General features: G+C 37.7%; 1 protein-coding gene across 2 annotated transcripts in view; it reads left to right on the top strand.

Annotated features, from left to right (window-relative positions):
* LOC139721394 (CD63 antigen-like) overlaps positions 1-15,793 on the top strand; it is a 32,431-nt gene extending 16,638 nt beyond the window's left edge. Inside the window, exons 2-6 of one of the 2 annotated variants that reach the window (XM_071632704.1) lie at positions 1,305-1,493; positions 3,023-3,193; positions 8,411-8,572; positions 11,675-11,758; positions 12,291-15,793. In XM_071632704.1, coding sequence (XP_071488805.1) covers positions 1,305-1,493; positions 3,023-3,193; positions 8,411-8,572; positions 11,675-11,758; positions 12,291-12,356 — 672 coding nt within the window. In that variant the 3' untranslated portion in view covers positions 12,357-15,793. Of the gene's footprint in view, positions 1-1,304; positions 1,494-3,022; positions 3,194-8,410; positions 8,573-8,726; positions 8,871-11,674; positions 11,759-12,290 lie in introns of both variants that reach the window. The other variant, XM_071632705.1, reaches the window with a different exon arrangement.
* Positions 15,794-17,845: the final 2,052 nt, after the last annotated feature.

Genomic DNA, 17,845 nt, shown 5'->3' on the forward strand with positions numbered 1-17,845 from the left:
ATTTATATACCAAATTTTCCGATAGCGGCCTTTATGCGGGCAAGCATGTAGCTCAAGTCATTGATTGATCATATAGAACTGTTCAATCTCTACCTTTGAAACTCTCTGGATTGTGTTTTCGTGCACAGAGGAAATTCTCAAAAGTACTTTCTGTACATGTATGCTATAGACTTTAGCACTTAAGCATTTTGAGTGTTCTTTTTTTTTTCTCTGTCTCTCTCTCTTTACAAATATTCATTGTACAAACTACTGGTAATAAAGCTTGCAAGCATTACGTCTTTAGGGTACCCTCTACCATTGGGAGCAGTGATTTATTTTAAAAAAATGTTGTGCGTTATCACATTTGATGCATATAGTGTAGGTCGGTTGTATCACAAAACATGTACCATAAAATTTTGCAATAAAGCGCATTATAAGGAGATATCACTATTTTTCTCAATAATCCATAACTGTAGACAGATTATTCTTGAAACAGTTTTAGTACATAACCATTGTTCACAGTAGATTCTGTTAGGATTGAAAGCTCAGGCCCCTTTTGACTCCATTTTGACTCCATTGGCTCACTATTTGATAAGCAGTTTTCAGCAGTTTTTTTAACTACAATTATAACAATACTTATCATTGATTATACTGATTAACATTTATCATTATTTGTTTCTATCCCTAACTCCTATGTTGGAACTATTTTGAAGTGCCCACTAAAGCTGGGTTTCTGTTTCATCTAATGGTAAATAATCTCTTTAAAGGGCCCCTATGAGTGCAGATATGTTAACTGTGGAAATATGTCACAACTCTAGTGGGAAGGATATGAGCACAATAAATTCATGATCACTCTCTATGAAATAAACAGTAAAACACTTTGCGTCAGTCGGCTCCTATTCAAGGATGTTGGTGGGGTGGGAATGATTTTAAGATTGCTGATACTTCCCTTTGATTACAAAATAGTTCCCTATCAGTGGAAGGATTCAGTTTAGTTGGCAACAGCATTTCTCATTTTCTTTTAAGTGTCCAAGTGCCCAAAAGTACTATAGGAACAGGTCTGGATGTGCATAATCCAAGGGCTTTGTGGAAACCTTTTGCAGTTTTTATTGAAGTCTGTAGAAAGTTTGGGAACATTGATTTCATTTCAAGTCAGATGTGATGAGCCATTAACACAATCACTTTACAACTGTATAAGTATGAAGTAGGGGGAAAAAAGAACGACCAAATATTCCTGGAAAGAAAAAGTTGGCAAATTGAAGTGTCTTTTGTGATGAAAAGCATGACATTTCTTTCTTTTTCTGTTCTATTTTTCATGCATCAAGGTTCTTGGGATCGGCATCATCATCGGGGGTTCCCTGACACTCACCGTCTACCAGGAGTATGTTAGTTTCACCGGCGACACGGGCACGGCCATACCGATCGCCCTCATCTGCATCGGCGTCTTCATCTTCCTCACGGGCTTTTTCGGCTGCTGTGGAGCCATCAAGGAAAACTACTGCATGCTTGGAGCCGTGAGTGACAAGAGGATCTCATTTCATGACAATTTCATGATTTTTGAGCTTCTGTAAAATTGGCGGTGCTTTCTACATCGAAGCATGTACTGGGCTGCTCTAATTAAGGGCACCAGTTTTGTGATGAGTCTCACATGTTTAATGTACATAAATGTACGTATCTATTCAAAAATGTTGAATGGGATACAATAACAACAAATTTTCTAGCTGGGATATGAGTGTGAATTGTGTCATGAAATACCAACTACCATAGAGCAGTGTCAATACATTTCTTACGTGATCTGACATATATTTCCTGTCTTCTTCCCTTTTAAAGAGGAAATCCACCCAAAATGAATTAACTTCAAAAGAAAGATAAAAAAATATTTCCTACAGAACGATACAAAAGTGACAAAAATCAGATGAGAAATAAGGAAGATATGACATTTTGAAATTTCATTTTTTTTCAAAAAACATTTCTTCACCAGTCCTTATGAATATTCAAATGAGCAAGTTGATGATGTTATGCTCTCACAATTTCTTATTCATGTCATTTGTACAACTATACAGAAATGACAAAAATCTCATTTCACCTGTATAAATATAAACTTGCCTTAAAATCAACCAAAATAAAAAAGAACGTTAACTCTGATATATCTTGGTATGAGAACATGCTTTTACTTGTACATGTATGAGCTAAAAATATAATTTTTTTTCCAAATTTCATATTTGTAACTTACATGAAAAATTATGAGGATATGACATCATCAACTCGCTCATTTGAATATTCATTAGGACGAGTCAAGAAATATTTTCCGAAAAAATGTGAAATTTCAAAATGTCATATCTTCCTTATTTCTCATCCGATTTTCGTCATTTTTGTATCATTCTGTATTAACTTGGGGGTGGATTTCCTCTTTAAGGAGATATAAGCATAGACAAAGTGCTCACCTGGAAAAGGTGTACTTTCTGGCCAGAAATAACTTGGTAAATTTCATGAAGGAGAACAGTACCAATTGAAATATTGCAGTATCTATTACCATGGTTTGCCAATTTTTAGAACAATGACAACAACTTAACGAGGTTTTTAATACCACAGTAATTATAATGTGAATGCACCTATTGTCATTTTTTTCAGCCCATAGAAGTGTTTGAACCATTTAATGTTCATATGATACTGGTCCAATCATCAGTTATTTGATATGGAGCCTTTCTAGATTTCATGTCCATAGTGCAAATTATGTATACACAGCGACCAAGTCTCCCTTTATTTGGAAGCAGCTTCGTGAAAACTCATGAAATTATCTCTTCATGTTGTGTGAAGAGAAAATAAAGATGTCTCCGATTTGAAATACACCTACTGAGAAGCATGTAACACACAAATATCTCTGTGACTACTCTTTTGAATTTCACTGATTTTGATGTTGGAATGTTGTTGTCCCTGTGTACATTATGCATTTGCCAAGATATTGTATTTTGGTTATTACAGTATTTTGGTTTTCAAGCCGTACACTTTTTGGAATTACTTCCTTTCCGATCGCTCTGTTTAGTATGCCGCCATCATGGTCGTCCTGCTCATCTTGGAACTTGCCGCTGGAATCGCCGGATACGTTCTCCGCGACGACATTGACAACCTTGTGGACGAGAATATGAGGGATCTCATGCCGCAGTACAACTCGTCTGAGTCAACCCAGAAGCTCTTTGACGACATGCAGAAGAACGTAAGTAGCATCCTCTATCCAGCTTGTCTGTGAGCTTCTTTGTTTTTATTATTGAAGGCCTCTGTCCTGAAAAGTGCCGAAGACATGCTTCAGGATTTTCCATTCGTCCATCCCTCATGTCACTTTCATTATTCAAAAATAGCAAACTGTTTGATGAATGGATTTTCTTGGTGCATGGCCCAGGTATACTCTGTATATGAGGTGTAGATGCATAGAGTAGATTTTGGAACAAATTCCCTTTGCAGGTCAAAAGTCAAAGGTCACTAAACTTTGGATTTGAATGGCATTTTTCGTCTATAATTTCGTAAAATGTCCAGTTGTGTGATTTGATTTGAAGGGTGGAAGGAAATAGGCAATTGTTTCCATGAAATAATAGTGATGAACGATTTGGAGTCAAGGTCAAAGGTCACTATTGTTTCAGACAGGACTGTATTAGATGTAATGATTGAATTAAGTGAATTATTTCCACGAGCAGTGGTGATTTAGAAAGCAAGCCAATTAAAGGGCAGGGTGAAAGGTCGCTGTATGCTGGTTTAGAATTCCATTCTTGAATCACAACTTCAGCTAGGAACATGCATTGGTAATATCATATGGTAGGAAGGATAGCAGTATTAAAAAGCCAATAATTTGTTGCCTGAAACACCAGCCAGGGTCAAACATCAAGTCAAAAGTTATGAAAATGGAACTTAAATGATATTTTCTGGCCATAAATTCTGTTGAAGTGTTATTCCAGTAATACTTTTTTTTTATGCTAGGGTAGAAATGAATTTTAAATGCCGCCTTTCTGCAGAGAGATTGAAAGGTTGAACTTTTCTCAGTGATCAAGATCGCAATACCCAACTCAATATGTAACTCAAAATACAGAATGGCAGATATACATTGTACATTTAGTCATTGTGTGCAGCAGGAGGCATTAACTACCAAGTAGTCGACTGTGTGCAACAATCAAATTGCAGTGGTTTTTGTTTACATTGTCTATGAATCGCATGAAGACGTTTTGCAGATTTTGAAGAAATAATCTGGCTCCTCGAGTTTGTAACCAAAGATATGTACGCATGAAAGGTCAGGTTGTTTGTCTTGAAGGTCGTCGTAAAGTCAAACCCCTCCTATGAATGGGCCTTTTCCAGGTCAGTGCTCCACGGAGGAGTGGTGAAGTATTTTTTTTTTGTTTTTGTTTATTCTATTCCATCCTTTAAACAAGTGATACTCTTTCTTCATCAAGAAATATCCTGTGCTTAAAAGCCCTCATTCAATGTTTGAATGGACCACTCCGTGCACTTTCAGCGTTGTGAACAACGCACAAAACTAGAACATGCTCCAGTCCCTTCAACTCCATTTCATAACCTGTGCTAACACTGGATACCTACTCCTTGGCTGCTTCATACTTCCCTCATTCTAAGACATGTAGCTCCATTTGGTGTGAGGTGCATGGAAAACCCCATGTTTAACCTTCCAATTACCCACCCATCAGCCCCTGAGCCATTTCAAGATGGCTTCCACGGGAGGGGCGGTGAAGAAATGTAAAGGCCAATTCACCATAATCGTGGTGTTATAAATCTGCCGGGGAAGTCGCTTTATTTGTATAATCATAGCATGCTTTAGTTCCAGGTCAGCAAAAGCCCAAGGCTGTGTTTTAATTCACCCCAACCAAATCTCTTCAAAGTACCTTTCGACCTCGCAATGCAACTCTCTTCACTGGTGCATTGTATGCATGTAATTCACTAAATACCAAAGACTTGCTGGCAACCTTTGATATCTGTACAGTAGTCCCCCCCTCCCCCCCCCCCCCCCTTCCCCATTTATATGCCTACATGTACATTGTTACATCAAGATTTCTTGGAAATTACATACACTATTATATGTGTACACAATGTGGTATAGGCCTACACTGTAGTTGATTTACCATCCCATTTTACATGCTGAGTTTCAATTTTGAAATCAGTCAGAAGACTTTATTCCATCAATGATGGGATAGGGTTGGGGGAGAGACGGAGACGAATTAGGTGATATTTTGTCGCCTGAATACCAATACTGGAGATTGGGAGAAATGATATGGTATATTTTGCATCGTATACTGCCCGCACGCAAGTACCAATGGAAGCAATATCAGGTGCAATCCACTGATTAAAATTCCTCCAGTGATTCTTAAAAACCCTGCATCGTTGTAAAAAAAGAAATCACTGCCAAGACCAGCATTGTCCTGTTTGAAGAAATGTCACAAACACAGGGTTCTTTCTGCTACTTGCATGATAATATGCACCACATACGTGTACAGCGTGTATGCAAACCCAAATCTTGAGTGTTTATACAATTTGTAATACTGGAATTCATTTCAACCTAAAGTCTGCTCAGATGACTGCACAGGTCTGAAGGGGATTTCATCATGTGACAAGTGTAAATGTAAGCATACAGACCTGTATGGTGTCATGTACACATGTTGTGCAAACAAATGGTAATATTGTGCAATGAGTAAAATAAGGTATTAGAACACCTCGCTGCGTCTTTCGTGAAAAAATATGGTCTGAATATATCTAAACTCCATTACATTGATATTATTGTATACAAGAGAGGCAATGGACGAGTGGAAAAGATGCATTATTCATCATGTTGGCATTATCATTTTCCATCTGTTCCTTCTGTCTTTACTTCTCATTTCTTTCAAGCCACTCGCTGTGTGACATAAGTTTGTACGGAATGGTGTTTGTTGGACAGTGGACTTTCATTCACATTAATCAGATCACAGTGGGAAGTAATCAGTGGGGGAAAAATTCACGTGATTGCGGCACAAGAGGAAGCAAAGGATCAAATTGAGTTGCGTCATTGAATTAATAGTAGGGCAGAGATTTAAAGAAAAGCCAAACATGAAACCATACAAAACATTGAAAAAGTATTAGATTGATAGTAAGACATGCAACACAGCATTCATGTAGTAAGTCTACAATCAAGTCATCTTTGTCATGTAAAATGAAATGAAATGAAATGTGTGAATATAAGCAGCATGTGCAACATTCTTCTTTTGCATAGTAAATCATTTTTGTCATGTGATTGTAAACAGTGTGTGCAATGTTCCTCTTCTCTCTGAAAGGTCACAATAAAGTTGCATTCATCATTTTCCTGCAACAATGCTTTCTTTATGACTCTGCCCCAAATCTCTATTAAAGACATGCTGCTCTACATTCAATCACATTTTTCTTTGAGAGAACATGTAGTGGTATTTCCATGTGTGAGCACACAATAAGGCATGGTAAGAAGTGGAGCTACAGTGTCTATGCAAGGCATACTGTAAAACGAGGGATGTTCACGTGCATTCTAATTTCGCAAAGGTCGCGAGCGGCAACATTCACGAAATTGAAATGCACGCGAAAGTTCTTGCCTACACAATATGCATATTGGATGCCAGTGGCAAGTAGCGAAAATTTCATGCTGCGAGTAAGACCGTCGGCTCCACTTCGCGAAATTTTTATGCCGCGAATATCTCATGTTTTACAGTATCCTGGTCACATGACCAGGACTGGTATTTTGTGGTGGCAAAAGACCACAACCTCAGGACGCTGTTTGGTGATGTACTAACACAACATTCCCACTATTGTCCCTTTCTTTCACACTCGAGCAATTATGCTTGAGGTTTTACCAGTCATGTCGTCTGTTGAGAATGAGAAGGGCGTTAAGTTGTCTCGAACACTATGGGTTTAGTGGCAACTTAACGCCCTTATCATTCTCAACCGACGATGTCGGCTCCTATTTCATCAATTCCCATCATTACGCATCCCTGCTCTCAAAATATCAGCCTCTAAGATTCCATTTGTCTGGCCTGTAAAAGTACATGGCTCATGTTTCTTAAAATTTTATACATCATGCAACGGTCACTACATTGCTTTTATAGTCATAAAGGCACAAGTAGTGTATAACCTAGAAGTACTGTATGTTCTCGCCTTTGCTTGTTTTCTAAAGGGCTATCGTTATACATGTACTTCATACTCTCATATCTGTTGCGAGAACGCTATTACAGGAAGTTGGGGTAGATGTGTAGATGACACATGCTTGTTTCGATTCACAACAATACCATCTAACCGTCATATGATGACCATAAATCTGTGGGTTCAAAGATGCAATTCATGACAGTCTGCACGTTGTATGTGAGATCATGTGACAAAGTTATTTATTAGTTATGTCTTTTATGTAAAATCTCTCTTACAAACAGTTGCCCACTCCACACAAAACATGTAAAAGGAAATTCCACCCTGAAATTAGTTTGCGTGAATAGAATTTGAAAAAAAAAAAAAATCCTGTGAAGTGAATTTCTATCTTTACATGCACTATTGATAAAGTCAATTATTCTATGCAACCCCTGCATGCAAAAAACAAACAAACAAGCAAACAAACATATTCTGTCATCAATTAAGACAGAGCACACTACACATACTGTGCTTTCCTGCAACTTCCACACAACCACCAAAGCATACACTTGTAACGTTGATCATGAATCATTGTTCATTTAAACTATTGTGTACCAATCCTTTCATACAAAGTGCCACTGATCGATACCAATGAATAACTGATGATTGTAATGGTGATGATCATATGCATGCATGTAATGGGTCCCATCTGAAATTGAATACCAAAGATTCAAGGCCGACTGTATGTGCAACTTACACAAACACTACGCTGTTGTGATTTTAAAATTCATGCAAGCATTTGTGGAGATCTAAATTGTGTAAAAACAAAATCAAGGGCATTTTCCTGAGGGGAAGGGGAGGGGGATAGATAAATTGAAAAACAGTCAGGGTTTGATGAGGTCATTACTCATATTTCTAGCTACATTGTTTGGCATTTATTGCAGAACATTGTAGTAGTAATAATGATAGTCATGACCATACTTTTCTAAGTGTATAAATTACTCATATTAAAGTCATATGTAATGTAAATCATGTAATACACACAGCACCTGTCAATATTCATCTTCGTTCCAAAGTGTGAGCTGCATTTAACACCCATGTATTTTTTTTTCTTAGTGCCTGTGGTACTTTTACACCTGTGGTGTCTGAAAGTGTTACACTAAATCATGGGGTGTATAATCTCTAATGCATCAACATCCACTCATCCCCCTTCCGGTTTCCATCCTCATTTCTCCTGTTTTACATCTCCCACCTCTAACCAAACACACGCCTGCACCTCCATGCTTTGTTACACTCGCCTCCTCATCACCACCAATAATAGCTGAAGTGCTGCGGAGTGTCCAACTACACCGAGTGGTTCGGTTTTAACATGACCATTGATTACTACATGGTGCCCGAGTCGTGTTGTAAGAATCAGCAACAGGGCTGCAACATGGACATATCCCCCGACCCTGTTACAGCTGGCCGCAGAATTTACACCAATGTAAGTTTAAAGTAATTTTTTTTTGTCAGTATAATTGTGTACCCTTTGTGTTAATGCATGGATGTCTCTCTGTTTTTTTTTCCCCTTCTCTTTTGTTGGATATTTGTGTCCGTTGCATTTGTGCGTACCTGTACATGTGTTTGTGCGTGTGTAGCTTGAGTGTTGTGGCGTGAACAACTACACGAACTGGCTGGGTTGGAACCAGAGTCAACCGAACACTGTGCCTGAGTCCTGCTGCGTTCAGCAAGGAACAGGATGCAACAACCTGGGCAGCCCGAACTTCAACATCTACACAGATGTAAGGATTGTAATCACATGATGCTGATCTATAGAGGCATAAAGGAATAACACCCATCTCTCTCCCGGAATACACCTGTTGAATGTTGCATAGTGTACTCTGTGAAAGATGTTCTTGTTCTTATAATTGATGACCTGAATATAAGAATGACCCAAGTCCAATTTTTGGCCAAATTCAGTTTGACATGGGATATTGTAGCTTATGAATGGACTCATCTTGTGTATGAATGATGAATCCTAATTACCCTCGGAAGTGCCTAAAATGAATGAGTTAAATGTAAGAATGAAGGACTTGGGTCATTCTTACATTCATATTATAGCGCCCTCTCTCATCCTTCTCTCATCTCTATAGCAGAATATCATGTAGGCATGAATCAAAGAACGACCCAAGTCCACCACACAAAATGGCCTCTCCACAATTAATGTAAACGTTAATTGTCATAATGATATATGTTCTAATTTGTATGTACAATGTTGCCTTCCCATCACAATTAAATAGAGTATTATTGGACAAATAAAAAAGATGTAAAGTTTTTATCGTAGGCCTATTCATCCCAAGTGGGCATTTGGTATTATTAGACTTGCCTGTCTGGTGCTAATCCTTGCATTGACGATATTATCTGTAATGGCCATAGTGTGTATTCTAGGGATTTGAGTATCATTGTTGTTGCATTCATGGGATATTGAGTGTGTTGTGGCAAATGTTTGTCTCAATAGGAAGACATTTTTGTTCTCTCTCATCTTTGTTCCTCCAGACAACATCTTGAATCTTTTGAATTCTAATGTTGACATATTGACCAGAATTTGAATTATACAGTACAACACCAAAATAGATTCAGAGTGGCCAATTGTGAAAGATGGCATAATTGACTGCAAATGAAAATTAAGATTTAAAGCAAAGAGCAAAGAGACGAAATATGTGTCGGACATTCATGGATTGAAGTTTGATTGCCATTAGCATATAGGCAGGACTGTTTTTTGAGTTGCACAATTCCAAAAGCAGTCTGTAATGAATACGAAACTGCAGTTGTAAAGTGGATTGATACTGGGACAGAATGGAGAACATATGAAGTTGGTTGTTTTTTGTAGTTTTGTTGATAAATGGGGTCATGGCTGCAACTACCATGGATGTATGGAAAGGTAATCTGAGCAAATTTATCATGGAATGGGGGGGGGGGGTGAAACAAAGTGAGAGGGAGGTATAGTTAGTCGGCTTTCCATTTTTTTTTTCCATGTGGTCCTGTGTTTGGTTGTTTTCTAGAAGTAAAGCAGTTTATTTTCTGTGAATAAAGTCTTGTACAGCATGTATGCATACGTACGTATCATGTCAAAATGTTGTTACAATAATGAATGTTTGACGTTGAAGTTTGTGCTTAAATCTAGCTACACTGTATGGCCATATGATTTGATATTAATTGATTGATGATTACTCCAGTACCAGGGGGTGTTTCATTGAGAATTTAATAAGTTGAACTTAAAAGTTAGGATCGGCTCAAAACTATCGTATGCCATTGGTTTCTCTTTTTAGTTTTATCTAAATCTTTTCAAAATCCACTTCAAATAACTATCAAAATTTACAGAAAAAATTATTGTCCCTAACTTTATTTTGCTAATTAATGCCTATATGGAAAAGTCTCCACGAGTTTCATTCTTATTTATGAAAGTTTGAATATTATTGAAGTCACACACAGCGTACCATAGATTTTAATTTGTGATCTTCAAATTTAAGATCAACTTTTCTTTGTGAAACACCCCCTGGTGTGTCTGTTTATGCTCTGTAATTATAAATGCAACAACGAAAAAGTTGTGCTTTATCTTTTCTCTCTCTCTCTCTCTTTCTCCTTTCTCTCTGTTTATCTGTCTGGATGTTTTTCCATCAAGCAATCTTTTTATCTGTTTATCCATATGTGACCCGCCACAACAAAAGGATCCTAAAGTCGTGAGAGAACAATTTTCTGAAAATTGCATGACGTTATTCCCTTACTCTTCTACTTTATTTTCATACGTAGCACAACTCATAAAAGTACTTGGTTGCGGAGATATCGATGATTTTATGAGCGCATGTCAAATGGTTGAAGAAATCAGAGTTTCGAGAAAAACGCCTTCAAAGTTTTCCTTCCGACGCTATCATGATCTACGGGAGGCGAGACAGTTTTCACCACTTGACAATAGAAGGCATGCTCCTAGAGACCTCCTCGATGTTCATTCAAGCTTAGCGCCAGCGGTCTACACACGACCAATCAGTAATCAGGATGCCACGCACTGACCAATGAGATCACTCCCTCGTTGCTATGGGCGGAGTCTAGCTGGCGCGCTAAATCCAAATCTTTGGACACGTTTCTGTTACAGGTTGTACGTTGAAATCGGAAAATCATGCTCTGGAAAAACGCTGATTTCTTGCCTTTCCTATTATCATTTAGCTTCGAAATTTCGGCAGATGATAGACAAAACATAAGACTACAGAATTATGCCAAAAACAGAAATCCGATTGTTTTGACGAATTTTGATGATGTGACTTCAAACTCGATTTTCTCTGCTCAGCCATTAGCGACTTTAGGATCCTTTTGTTGTAGCGGGTCACATATGATATCCATTGTCTGTCCCTTCTGTTTCTTCTATTTCCATGGTTCTGACTTCTTTATCGGGTATTTTTTGTTTTACACAGCTTGAACTTCAAGGAAATGATCTTTCTGCAATATGTATTGATTGTTTTCTCTATCTCTCTCTCTCTCTCAACCCTCCATCCCTCCCCCCCCCCCCCCTCCTACCCACCACCACCACCACCACTTCCATCATCACAATCAGGGTTGCTATGACAACCTGAAGGACTTGCTCATCACCAACATAGGGATCGTTGCTGGGGTGGCCATTGGAATTGCTGTAATTGAGGTGAGTTTAACCCGTTGAGGACGGACTGATTTCGCTATAATAGCACGCATTTCCCATAGACACCTGCCTGGGTATTCTCGGGACTTGTCCTCAATGGGTTAATAGAAATCATTCAATACATAGTTGAGCTATGAATAATGCCTTCTTTTTTTTTTAATCCTCCTATGTGATATAATCATGCTGTTTGATTGTATGCCATGTGTCGATTATCATTTAAATAAACAGTGAATTACTGTATATTCATAACCTCACACAAGAAAACCAACTAATGTGATGTAATGGTTGTTGTGCCTTTAAAAGCTTCTGATTTTTAGTGTAGGGTATTTTCTGCGTGATTACATCTTGAGATTTGATTTCGATTCGATAGTATGTTTCCATTAAAGAAAAAAAAAGATTAAATCATATTTTGTGTGCAACTTTACAACAGTTAGCAGGTATTACTACGGTGCAGTCCAGGGAAATGTTACTGTGCCAGGAGTATTTAAATATATTTACAATTTTTCGATCAATCTCTCTTTCGTTTCACCTCCAGGTGTTTGGGATCATTTTCGCCTGCTGCCTCATGAGAGCAATCAAGTCGGAGTACGAGGTGGTGTGAGATTGACCTTCGACCTCGCAGTAGCCTTTTGTCAAGTCCCTCTCGCTGTAAGATGGCTCTAACATGAGAGTGAAGCGAGCCCAGCCGAGTTCAACAGCACGAGGGCCTTTTGAGATCTGCTTCACATGTTATTATTCATGAGACTTGAACACTACTACTGAATAGTCATATTAATGGGTTCCGGTCAACCAATGGAATGGTGTGCTCCCCACAGGCATTATGCGGCCTGTTAGCATGTATCACCGAGACCACCCATGGAGGTCTGTGGCGTGCATTCACCGTATGTAAATCGGGCTCGGGCACACAGACACGCAGACTGGTTGAGTTTTGCTACCATAATTGGGGCAAAAGTCGGTAATTCAAAGGACTATAAACAAAAAGGATGCAAAGCAGATCTCAAAAGACCCTCGTGCAACCCCACTCGGCTAGGCTCTCTTCACCATACAGCAAGAGGGCTTTGACAAAAGGCTAACCTCGCAGCTGACGAAATAGGAAGACGCTGCAGAGGAATGGAGGAATATCAGATATTAATATGATAAAATAAAAGTTTTTCAAGCAAAAATTTTGTTGGGTACCTTTGGAGCTTTTTAATGATTTATCATTCCTTTATTGTATTTATAGCCATGATATTCTACGTATGACAAAGACTCTTTCATAATTTCTTTTTTTTTTCAGATTATTCATTTATTTACACTTTTTGTGCTTTGAATAATTTCAGCATATTTGATCAAGTCAGCATTTGTTTAGTTGAATCCCAATTTGTTCATGAAGAAATAACTCTACCAAAGAAGTGTCACTCCTTTCATTAACAAAAAAAGATTGAGTATCAATGAAGGCTTACAATAAAACCAAAACAAAATCCTAGAAAAGAATCTTTGAATAGAGAGCCTGCATACCACAAAACACAATGAACATTGTAGATACAAGAGGTTGACCATCAATCATGTAACATGTAGTAAGTCATACTTTATTTTTAAATGAAATAGCAGCCGTCAGCGCCACCTATTTATTTTTTGACCACTTGTCAACACTAATAGTATATGTACTACATGTATCTTAAGAAATAATTTAGTATTTCATCCTTTCATAGGGAGGAAATAGTTTGCATTACATTATTTGGAGTACTAAAAGTGTATGCTTTCTCATTAGCAGTAGGGGGGAAAATTCAGTTTTGAAGCCTTTTTTACAAGGATTTATTTCATACTCCTGCAATTTTTTTGCCCCTTGTTGAAGGTAATATGGTAAGCATTGAGTTTGTGGGAAACATGCATGTAGAAGGATTCCCAGTCTTACTAGGACTATGATATACCGGTATATCTTTAACTAATCCCGCAATTTTTTTTTCCTTTTTGGTCTTTTTGCTCTTGCTGTATGTACATTGTAAGTAGGAGATAATATGAATTTGGAGTTGGTGCAGAAAATCAGCATTGGACAATGAATTTATGCACATGATGGGTGATAAAGTTTGACATTAATGGAGCGGAAGAGGGGAATACTAGGTCACTGAGGTGCATTGTGGGATGGAAGAAGCACTAGATTATTTGTAGCCTCATCTCAAGGATTGCATGAGTAGAGCAGTGGCTGTATAAGCTCTCTGATGGCAGTTGATTTTACTTCTGTGCTAAAAGAAGAGGCGAGTGCTTGCTAGTTTAGTCGCCAAAGATCCATTGTTGTTGTGTCTTGGATGCTGCTGATCAGAAGCATGAAGAACAATTAAAATCGTTCCCAATGTGTCACCTCTCAGTGGTTGCATACATGATTGTGTCATGTTTGCTTTGCCAACTTCGTTGTAGATACACGTACAACTTCTCTTGTAAGTAGGTCTGTACAGTGGTATGCATTATGAGTTGGTCAAATCGAAGTTTACTCGCTGTATATCTTATGTATAGACCAAGCCGAAAGGCCATCGCCTGAAGGCACTAAGCACAGGCTTGTAATTATTGCACTGCAATACATGTATCTATCACAAGCTACTGTTACTTGTTAGTAACTAGTGCGATGCCTAAAAAACATCAGAAAGTTCTACTAATGTGATAACTCACTTGTCTGTGGAGATTATTGTACCTGCTTGTTCATGTAGCATGTGTGTATTGTACATTTTTCATAGCGATCATCGCTTACTTCTAGTGGACACTTTTATTACTTGTCCTCGGCAAGGAAGGAGAATATATAGAGATCCGTATGTGATGCAGAGCAGAAAATCAGTTGTAAAGTCGTGCATCAACAAACGTGCAAGACGTTCCAGTTGTATGGACACATTTCACTTTGTAGAATATTTCAGCATGAGCTTTTGACCTATTTCAAGGTGGAAAAAAGGCGATTATGATAACTTTGTTGCAGGCAGTGACACTTGCTATGGAAATGCTTCATAATTGACCCAAGATATACACGTATCATACTGTTTGGGAGAGATGTTATGGAACAAAGCGTAAAATCATGTTTCTCTACTGGAATTCAACATAGTACTGACAAAACCATTATAGCTAGTCATGTCCAATGATTTCACTTTGATGAAAAGAAACAAAAGAAATGTATAGATAAATGCTCACGGTTATTCGCTTTAATAGCTTTGACTTAATATTACGTTGTTAATGTACTCTACATTTGGTTACATGTGAGTGTTTTATGGCATAAAACAAGGTCATGGCACTTTCAGTCCCGCCCCCCCCCCCCTCCCCCTTGTACTTGTTTGAGCAAAAAATTACATTGCACCAGTGTGCTTGATGATCACAGTACAACTCAGAATAGGGTGTTAATACCACTGTTTAGTACTCTTTATAATCAGTCAGTACTTTCTTCTCAGAGATCTTGTGTCAAAAACTTTGAGGTGTCAAAAATTTTGAGGCCAACCATTAGCATAGTGCTCTGTAAACAGATTATTGTAGTAATGCATGTTCTTAATGTCGTGTGTATTTTGATAGGGTCTTTGTTCTTTTTTTAAAGGTGTAAAACAAGGAATATCTAGGACACTATAGACAAGTATTTTTCTATGAAATTCTTAACTGGTGGTTGTCACATAACATTCAGGGAAATTTGTTAATGATCTGTGTGAGGCATTTAATATGAAATATATGAACTATTGCTTACATACGCTATTACTTTCAGTTCAGAGTGAAGAAAATGAAGTTGTCACATAGAAATTGGTTTATGTGTTTTTGCATGTTAAAAAAAGATGTTTTAAGAGAGGTGATGTGATAATTTCAATAATTTCACTTCAATCTGTTCTGTTGCATTTTTTGTTCAAATATACGGGGTTTACTGTACCTATTTGTGGATAGAATGTTGGTACTTCACATACATTATCATAGGAAGAATGAGTTTGGGGAAAAGAGGTAGATGTATATGAAATAGTAATACATGTTATTTCTGTAACAAAAATTAATCTGTGTCCTCTTGGAGTGTTTCTGTTTTTTCTGTGTAGGAATCCAGGTGTTTCAAGTTAAAAGAGTATAATAAAATCAAGTTTACTATCTCTGAACTTGCATTACGCTATTGTTCTATTGTGTGGTCTCTCTCCAATACAAGCACGAGCGTAGTGTTTCACAGGTTTGCAAGGGGTTAAACTCAAGCTTTGGAACCACAACATTGCAACAAGTAATAAGTGCTTTTGCATTTTGCCTTTTCTGTTTTCAAGAAGCAGCATTAGTGATCTTGCTACTTTGGAGACAAATTGATATTGTACTTGTAACAGGAGGAAATATTTCTTGCCTGTTGGTAATGCTGCTAAAATCAATCTACTTGTTAAATTTATGAAAATGAAAACCACTGAAGTGGAAGGGGGCTATCTAGGGAAGACTACAGAACAAGGATCCCAGCATCAGAGACCCATTGTGGAATACTCCACTTCTTCTCATTACCACACGTGTGCAAAACATCTTTGCACTCCTGCATTTCTAGGATTGTCGCCAGAAGATATCACTTTATCGGAGAAAGGACTAAATGTGATGACAAAGTTTGCCATACCATTCAATACTACAGTACAAAGTATCAACAGTCAATGAGAGACTGATACTCAGAAATATGTCTCACATTTTTTGTAAATTCTGTGGTCCTTGGTGGATGAATTCATATTGCATATCACACTGTTTTAGATAGATATATACAATGTATTTGATACATTGATTTATCCACTTAGATATGCATTTACACATTGATGGTCAAGTGAAAAAATTAAATGCCTTCATATAAATATACATACAGGCATATCGTCGCTGGGGTGACAAGGCCTATCTGAAATTTTGGTGAAAATGACTTTTTTGGATTAATGGTCAAATAATCGGTTAAGTGATGTCCTGTCCAAATCCTAACTGTCTTACCCCAAAAATGAAGCCACAGCGGCATGTCCAAGGAAAGGCTATCCCATTCGCTACAGTGCTTTGGCCGCCATGTTTTTTGGCTCTCCTGAACATTTGACATGTAGATACGAGGTCTTGTCGCCCATGCATACATACATACATACAATATACAGGCATATGCATGCATACATACAATATACATACATACTTTAATATGTTTTACTTATGTTTTACTCAGATATAAAGCGTTATACACACAAATATCATGGAAGATGTATATTGGTTGCATGACAATGTTGACTTTTCCTCACTCAATACTTGGAAATGATCAGCATCTGAGAGAAACAAAAACTTATAGTACCATCTGGTACAATACCCAAGCCACAGCCTGAGTCTACACAGTTCTGAGAGTCAATCGTAGCTTGAAAGCCAGACACATTCCAACGCCATGACTGTGTGGCCATAGCCGAGTTAGTGTTTGTTGGCGTAGGGAAAATGTCAAGTTTGTTCAGTGGGGTCAGGATCACACAGAACAGGCAGAGTTTGATTTAGTGGAGCTGTAATAAATATCAAAGGTACAGTAGTGGTGTGGGGGGAGGGGGGGGGGGGGGGCAGGGTATTCGAAAAAGAAAGGATATAAGGTCCCTCCCCCTGAACACTGAATGGCAGGTACACTGTACCAAGTTCAAGAAGATATTTTTTCATTTTATGTATGTATGTTATGTGCAAGAATTGTATGCATTTTATGCACAAGATGTAGTTAGATAATTATATTTTCAAGTGTATATCTATATACATATATGTATATTTCTATATTTATATACATCTACTATAGATGGATGGATAGACAGATATATTATAGAAAGACAAACAGATGTGTGTAAATAGAGAGGAGAAACAGATACAAGCATACATGTATATATACAATGTGTATTCATGTAAGGTGTATACAAGTCTCATTCTCTTACATTCTCTAACCTGCATGGCAATCCATTAATGTCACTCTGATCTACGTCTCTATCTATCTAATTTAGCATATTTATTTATCTATCTATCCATCCATCCAACCATCCATTTGTCTATCCGTCTATCTATCTATGTATCTATCTATCTATCTATCTATCTATCTATCTATCTATCTATCTATCTATCTATCTATCTATCTATCTATCTATCTATCTATCTATCTATCTA

Source organism: Diadema antillarum, unplaced genomic scaffold (genome assembly GCF_040938485.1).
Source record: "Diadema antillarum isolate AM-2024a unplaced genomic scaffold, OU_Dant_1.0 scf00000142, whole genome shotgun sequence".
In the NCBI taxonomy this organism is placed as follows: Eukaryota; Metazoa; Echinodermata; class Echinoidea; order Diadematoida; family Diadematidae; genus Diadema; species Diadema antillarum.